The sequence below is a fragment of the Hyaena hyaena genome, unplaced genomic scaffold, assembly GCF_003009895.1.
Source record: "Hyaena hyaena isolate Hyena2069 unplaced genomic scaffold, ASM300989v1 scaffold_102, whole genome shotgun sequence".
NCBI classification, from domain to species: domain Eukaryota; kingdom Metazoa; phylum Chordata; class Mammalia; order Carnivora; family Hyaenidae; genus Hyaena; species Hyaena hyaena.
In genome coordinates this window covers 2,986,140-2,994,305 of record NW_024080734.1, presented here as the reverse complement: position 1 = coordinate 2,994,305, position 8,166 = coordinate 2,986,140, and the positions used below count along the sequence as shown (strand labels likewise).

General features: G+C 52.9%; 1 protein-coding gene across 1 annotated transcript in view; it reads right to left on the bottom strand.

The window, feature by feature from the left end:
- Positions 1-8,166, bottom strand: part of ERGIC1 (endoplasmic reticulum-golgi intermediate compartment 1) — a 101,772-nt gene continuing 93,606 nt past the window's right edge. The window contains exon 10 of the mRNA XM_039235723.1: positions 1-1,915. Coding sequence (XP_039091654.1) covers positions 1,808-1,915 — 108 coding nt within the window. The 3' untranslated portion in view covers positions 1-1,807. The remainder of the gene's footprint in view (positions 1,916-8,166) is intronic.

Here is an 8,166-nt window from a genome sequence, read left to right as displayed (position 1 = left end):
TTCTGAAAATCAGCCTTTTAATCTATTTGAACCCAACGAGTGGGGAAAGAACTAAACCATTTTTTGCCCTTGAGATTGTTTATAAGAATAACAGGTCAGAGGTGTCTCTTCCATAGGAAACTGACATCCCCCATGTCCTCAAGAGTTTTTTTTTTTTCTTAAAAAAAGCATAAAAGTGGAATTTCAACTCATGTGCATGCCACACATTTCCCTGCCCCACCCTGCCCACCCTCTAAAGGTGCAGGTACCCACACACCAAAGAGGCTCCTTTCTGTAACTGGGGAACAGAAGGTGAAAAAAAAAAAATCCATCCAAGTTCGCCACAGATACCAGAGAGAACCAAATGCAGTTTACACTCACAACATCAGTCAACTCATACGCAAAAGGAGACACTTTTCTAATTGGAATCCAGAGCCCAAAATTACAAATGGCAGAGACTTGAGCTATCCATAGAGATCATTCAAAAACTTCCACCAGACACTCCTCTTAATTACAAAAGTATGCAAACAATCTTGATATAAATGGAAAACAGGCAGGCCAGGCTCTCTCCGTGGGACACAACGGCATACCTAAAATTCCCCGGGCAGAATTTGGAATTCACCCCTGGATTGTTGCCGCTCCCTTTCAGGACTGAATGGGAAGGATGTGGGTGAGCAGCAGGGTAGGGACCCACCTCAGGAGCAAACGGAGAGACGATGGGGCTGACCCAGGGACCGAGAACCTATATGGCCCCTGATGGGGGGGAACTCAGTGGCAAGAGGGCCACAACGGGGATGCAGAGAAGTGTGAGCGCTGTGCACCTGTTGGGAGCCTGAAAGATAGATGTCCAAAGACAGGAGAAGGGCCGATCTACTTTGCTTCCCCCACCTAAGTCCCTGGGACTGATGGCACCTGTCCAGGAGAGGGTGAGACATGATTATGTCAGGGCTGCAGAGAAGGATGCCTTCCAACTGGACATAAGTGCACAAATCGTGTCTGGTTTTTGAAGGATGATTCCCCAGTTACAACCAGCCCCTCCACCAAGAGATGCTGTTGCCACACAGCACAGGGGCCGAGGCACGTTGGTGGGGGGGGGGGGTGCAGAGAAACAAGGTGAAGAGAGGAAGGAGAACTTGCCACCTGCCCGGTTTCCAGTGGGCGGACCTGAGTTTCCACCGCTGCTACCCAACAAGGGGGCATCTGCTTCTCAGGAGAAAAAGAAGTGGGTGGGGGTGAGGGACTTGAGCCTGAGCTCTGAGACGGGCAAGAAGGGATGGGGCAAAAGCGAGGCTTCCACCTCTAGCGCCACATCCCAGGGACTTGCCTGGGAAGTACCACCCTTATTGAAGGCGCAGAGTGGATGTACCTGGGGGCAGCGTGGTCCAAAGCCGAGAGCCCCAGTGTGCAGGCTGGTTCCCCAGGGGAGAAACCATGTGATTCGTGCGTCCAAATGGTGGGAGCTCTGAGATTGTCAAAGCCTGGCTGTGAGCTGGTCGACGGTGGATTCTGAGCTGTTCCCCTGAGAGGGAAGGAACTGCAGCCCTCCCAGGAGTGGTCCCTAATATCCCCGAATCCCGCCCCTTGCCTGACTGTGGTTTTGGGGTTCCCCAGGAAAAGGGGCACCACAACTTCAGGCAGTGTAATTCGTGTAAAATTAAAGATGGGGAAAAGAGGTAGCTGCTAAACCGTGAGCCACCCTCCACCTCCCCCCACCCCCACTTTGGGATGCAGCCAGATCCTGGGCCAGGTAAGAGGGCAGGAGGAGATGGGGCGCTGGGAGCAGGACTGGAGGCCTCCCTGGGTCCTCAGCCACGGGGCCGGCGGGGTGTCAATGCATCTTGCCCAGCTGGATCTTTTTCCACGCCTCCGAGGCCGTGAAGATACAGGAGTCCAGAATGCCGGCAACAGTGAAGGTCCCACCGATAATGGCACAGATCTGAAAGTGGGGGGGGGTCAGAGGTCAACGCGGGATGGAGAGCCAGGCCACACCCCTCCCAGATCGCGAGATGATGAGCTCTGTCCCGTAACTAATGGGGTCTGGCACATATGCAAGGTTTGACAAAACCCACTTACTAGATGACGAATTTAGTAATAATAATAAAAGTAAGCAGCAGCAGCTCCTTTAAATCCCATATTAACCTTCTGAACGAGGAAGGGGATTAGTAGACTCATTTCATCAGTGAGAAAACCAAGGTTCAGTGAGGTAACTAAATTCACACAGGAAGTAGCACAGCTGTGACTTGAACTCAGATATGTTTTGACCCTGGAGCTTGTGGTCTTTAACTTCCACTTGAAATGTATCAGATTTTTACAATCCCATTTGCAGATGAAGGAATGGAGGTTCAGAAAAGCAGTGCCACTGGTCCAAGGTCACACAGCCAGGAAGTGGAAATCCTGGGACTTGAACCCGGCTCTGGCAGGTCCGGGCCCAGTGCTGCCTGTGACTGAGATCTGGGGTGGCTGAGTAGGCAGCATTGGCCTGGATGGACTGGAATGAGAAAGAAATCTCTCTCTCTCTGAAGCTTGTAGTATGTCAGTGGGGTGGGTAGTAATCAAATAGTCATACCAACAAATGCAAAATAACAAGCAAGGCAAGTGCTACAGCGGAGAGGAGCCTCTGGCACTACCGGAAAGCTCGTATTAAGGCCAAGTTTCTTATGGTACTATTAACTTTGGGGACCAGAAAATTCTTTGTTATGGGAGGGCCGTCCTGTGCAATGAAGGATGTTTATTCACAGCCTCATGAGATGCCAGTAGTGCCCTTTCCTTCCTGTCGTGACAACCAAAATGTCCCCAAACACTGTCAAGTGTCTCTGGGGGGTAAAACGGTTAAGAACCGCTGTAGTACAGGGGATGCTAATGAATGCCACCTGGATGTCTGTACTTCTTAACAATCACATACAATAACCAGGACAAAACAGCTTATGTAGCACTTTCTCTGTGCCAGGCGTGGCTTGAGTACTTCGTGCCTCCCTTTCCTCCTTGAATCCCCAGGCCAACCCTAGGAAGTACTACTCTTACACAACATTGCCGCCAAGGAAACTGAGGCACCGAGACAGTGAATCACTTGTCAATACCACAGTAATTAGTGGGTCGAACTCTGGAGTCTGCACCCTTACCAGGACACTCTGCGGCTTCTCAGGCACGAAACTTCACACCTAACTGAATTACTAACTTTGCTTTGAAGCCGTCAAAGCACTGGGGACATAACAGAACAATGCTATGTTTTGCTCAAAACGTCCTGGCCCGCCTACCGGGTGCTTGCTGGTTCCATAACAGAACGAAAGTACGGATGATGGAAGAGAAAAGAAGTTCAGAGGAGATTCGCAGGGTGACTTTAACCGTAGTTTTCCTCTTGAGCACACACTTTATGTCGTTCATGAGAACCACTGCCACCCATCACCCAGCGTGCCGCTGTTCGGTCGCGGACCCAGGCGCCCAGACAAGGGAGTAGTTTTTTCCAAGGTCACACAGCGAACGTGTGGTGGAGCGAGGGCTGCCGGCCTCTGGAGCTCGCTCTCTTTCCCCCACGCCACACTCAAGAAGCACTCAGATGACCACGGGACCCAGAAGCCCAGTGGAACAGTCCTGGAGGACCCCTGAGACTGCCCTGGAGGCAGGGCCGGGTGTGCGGCTGGCCGCTGACACTCCACTGCTGGGGGGCTCTGAGAGACGGCGGTGCCTTAATGGGCCCTCTGGTGCCAAGTAGAGGGGGCCAGGAGACACAGCGGAGGTGATGGGGAAGTGCGGATCGAACCGGTGTTTATTTTTAAAACGACATTTCCACAAGATGAGCTAAGCAGGAGCCTGTGAGGCCCAAGGCGGACAGAGCGGGTCTGTACGGATGGGCTGTAAGTGGAGCAGCTGGCGTTCCAGTAATAACAGCCCCCCAGGGAGTGAAGGGGATGGGGGGCGCTGGGGGGATTATTATGAAGTGTTTGGGGCAGGCGAGGCCTCTCCCCGCCAGCCTCAGAGCATGACGCAGGGCCACTTTTCAAGGAAGATGACGGCAGAGGGGCTGGTTTATTTCGGTCGGCTGGATCAGATGATGCAGATTTTACACCACAAAATGCTTTTAGAGCTTGGATTAGAGAAGAGGAAAATGTGACCTAAGTGCAATGGAGCAAATAATAAAAACAAAACACACACACACACACACACACACACACACACACCCCTTATATCTGCACACACGCTTTGGGACCCGAGCATGCCTATGATTCACATACACCTGGCACCCGGTCTGAAGTCTCCGGGAGCAGGAGATGGCACAGGCATCGAGGTACGAGAAAACACACAGCTGTGGGGAAGCTGAGGCCCTGGGGCATGCATACTACTAGGCAACCGGCCCATCACAGCTGTGGGGGGGCCCCTGTGTATCCCCTAATACTTCCCAGCACAGCAGCACACCTGCCTTTATCCACTGGCCAAGTGAGGAGGGGGAGGTCTAGTACATTCTGGGCAAGGGGGAAGCACCTCAAAAGCAGAAGGAAAAATCCAGCAGCCTGGCTGACGCTGGTACGGCCCCTGCCTCCATGATTTTGCCATGAGCCCGCTCCGGCCTTCCTGACACGCTCCTATTCATAGGGGGTGCCCCGTATGCAGTGAAGCAGGGGTCATGCGGGGAGGGGTCCTGGGGTGCTCTCGGGCTGTGGTGCTCCCTGGATTCTGACGTGTGGGTGGCCACGGAAACACAACACCAGGAGGTGACCAATCGTAGCCATCCTGCACTCCGAGAAGGCCCCAGGTCCTCCGTCTGCCACATGGAAATAAACGAAGCCATGAGGCTGCAGCAGATAGTGTGTCTGCCTTAGGACGCGGGCCGTGCATTGGTGGAGACAGGATGACAGGCTTCTCTGTATGGGCGGCGCAAGATCTCAAGGACAGACCCAGGAGAGGGCTGTTGAAAGGGCGGACGGTGGCCCAGCATCTCGCCGACCCATGACGGGACATGTACCGTGATGAACACACGTGAGAGAGGGTGAAGATAAAGCCAGTCACATGCGTCCCCACTGTACATGGTGCAGGGGGCCCTGAGCAGACTGGGTTGGGGTGACGTGGGTCCCGGGGAGTGTCCGCGGCCTCTCCTGCCGTGAAAGGGCTCAGTCTCAGGAAGCTGAGCTGTGGCCGTCACTCAGTCTAGCCATGGGAGAGCCTTTCCGGGCCTGTTTTCTTCATCTACGACAAGGGAAAACCACCCCTACCCCGCCACTTGTCATACTGCGGGAAGTGCCACTTAGTAGTTGCTCAGTAAACAACACTTCATCATTCAACTGACTGGAAGACTCCAACCTTGTTGCTAAGATCTGAGATTTTCTAAACCTGAGACCCACTCTAAGAACAGCGATGGGTAAAATACCACTTACTCCCCAGAGCAAGACTCTGACATGCTCAAAACTGGGTCTCAATTTCCTTTTTTTCTAACTGCCTCTTTTAGTAAAAGAACAAGCAAATTTGTGGGAAGATAGGACAGCAAAGGTGTCCCAGGCACCACATGCATTCTCTGGCAGTTGCCCAGGTCCTAAGCACTCCAAGGGCCCATTCTACAGATGGGGTAGCTGAGACCTTGACAGGATATTCCCTCAAGTGCATGCCCAGAAGAGTCTGTGATGAAGCATATCCCTAGGGGCAGAGTACCTACCTAAGCTGGAGGTTATTTCCATTCTCTGGCCAGTCAGGGAGCTCTTCACATCTGCGCAGGACTCTACCTCAGCCCCAAGCACCAAGAAGGTATCAGAGGTACCTGATACAGAGGTACTTCTGGTTGGGACCCCTCCTGTCCTGTGCCCTTGCATCATCCTTACTTCCCGTACTTAAAAAAAAAAAAACGGGAAGGCTAATCCTCGCCCCTTGGGTCAGCTGTCAGACTGAATGAGTGTGTAACACACACAGCTGTGAATGTTCCCTTGGTCCCTCACCATGTTCCTGTACTTCCTGACCAGGCCGTGAGGCAGGGGGGACCACCTCAGGGGACGGTGGTGAAGGAGCAGGGCCACTGAGCCCAGAAGGGCCACCCAAGCCACCACATGGGACCCCACGCTGGTCAGCAGCCCTGGCTCCAGACTTGGAAACAAGGACAATTCGATACCCAGGCCCCAGTGAGTCTGAGAGGAGCACGTTAACTTTGTTTTCATCAGAAGTCCTCAATAATATGCCCCTTTGTTCTTCAGCAGAGGCTTCCTGTGGTTTCCCCCGGCTTCCCAACCTCCTGCTCTGGCTAGAATGAAGTCAGCGTTTCTACCTTGAAAAGAAGGGTGCGTGTGTGTGTGTGTGTGTGTGTTTCTCTTACATTTTAATTATGGCTCTTAATTCCTTGTAATATGGAGAGGACGCGTTCTAACCGCACTGGCTGGAGAGCTGAATCGGAGACTTGTTCCACAAGCACGAATGCTTTCCCGGATCCCTCGCCCCTCCCCCGCATTGACTTTTCCACAGTGGGCAATGGAGGGACACAACACACATGGCAACACGGGGGTGGCGGTGGAGACTGTGGGCTCTGGAGGAAACATTCCTGCGGTCAGATGCCGGCCGGGGAAGCCAGATTACGCCCTCCCCACCGTGCCACGAGCCTCAGTTTCTCTCATCTGTAAAATGGGGTCCCCCAGTGAGGACCAGGATGGCCTCTGGCTGGCTGGCCAGCCTGTACCACAAGTGCCTTGCGAACTGCTCATTCACTTCCCCCATGCAGCCAGCACTGCTTGAAAAGCCTGTGGAAAAGGCACAGTATGAGGAAATAAATAATGAATCGGAGTCCCATCAGATGCCGGTGGCGGCAGACAGGCTGGAGCCGCGGATGAGAACACCGAGGCTGGGGCTACGCAGGGGCGGGGGCTGTCGCGGGAGGGAAGCTGATGACTGGGCTCTGGACGAGTGGGGGAGGACAGGGCATGGTGGGCTCCATCTTGTGGGGTCACGCCTGCCAGACCCTCCACTCCCACCCTCCAGTACAGGCGCCTGGTGGGGGAACAGAGCCCTCCCCCCTACCGTTCTTACAGTGGCTGCAGCTGCAAAAATGCCCACCTACCCCCCCGAAGAAACCCACCCACGTTGGTTGAGCACCTACTATGTGTCAGGCCTGAGATGACATTTTCTTTTGCCTTCTCATTCCATCTTTGTAACTACTCGGGGAAACAGGGAGACCCCCATTTCCCAGATGGGGAAGAGAAGGCTCAGAGAGGGACTGGCTTGTTCAAGGTCACACAACTACCAAACTAGGGCGAGGGTGATGAGAATCCAGGTCAGGAAGGCTGCAAAGGGTCTGCTTTTTTCTGATAGACTACCGTACTTGACCCCTCAACCTGAAGGTTCCTCAGTCCCTAATGGCTTCTGTGTATTTACTCTCTCAATCTTGCTAAGCTTAATCAAATGTCCCGAAGTAAGGGGACCCCATCAATAAAGTGCATGATGGAAGCTGTAAGAGCAAGTACAGTTTCTAAAAGAGGGAGCTCGCTCCATTCCTATATTCCTTTCATGTCTCAGAATCTGCCTTCAAAAAGCCAAGCACCAGGAACTTCCGCTGCAATGGAGATGATCTGCGTTCAGACCCAGTTGGAGCAATCTGTCCCTCGTACATAACCTTCTGGAAGATCTAGCTCTGCTCAAAACGTCTGGAAGGATTTGAACCAAAGTTTTTTTGTTTTTGTTTTTGTTTTACACATTTCCAGCCCTGAGTAACAGAGCTGCTAATGTAGATTCGTTCCATTCCTCAAATAATGGAACCTTGTGCTGTGGGCATGGACCAAGGTGTGCAGCCCCTCCATTGGTTTGCTCATGGTTTGACACCTATTATCACCTGCCTGCACTGTCCCAGGTCTGGACACCAGACAAGGCTAAGGCCCTGCCCTGCCTTCCTGGGGCTCATGGTCCAGGTCAGAGAGACACTTCAAGGGAAGTCTGAGGAGGCGAGATTCAGATCCAGCTACAAAGCTGGTCTCTTCCCAACTCCTATTGCCTTGGTGGGTAAAACCTCTGCGGTTTTAAGTTGGTCTCTTCTCAATTATTTTTACTGCCTCCCTCGCCCCACACCCGAGTATCTAATGCCTTCTGTCTACGGCAAATCCTCACGGGCGCCCAAACAGATGAGTGAAATGTAATCAGAACTGGGCAGGAAAATTTGCAAACCGCCAGCCAACCAGTCTGGGAGGGACAGTTTACGCGTTGTGGTGATGGTTTGTGCATATGACTGTG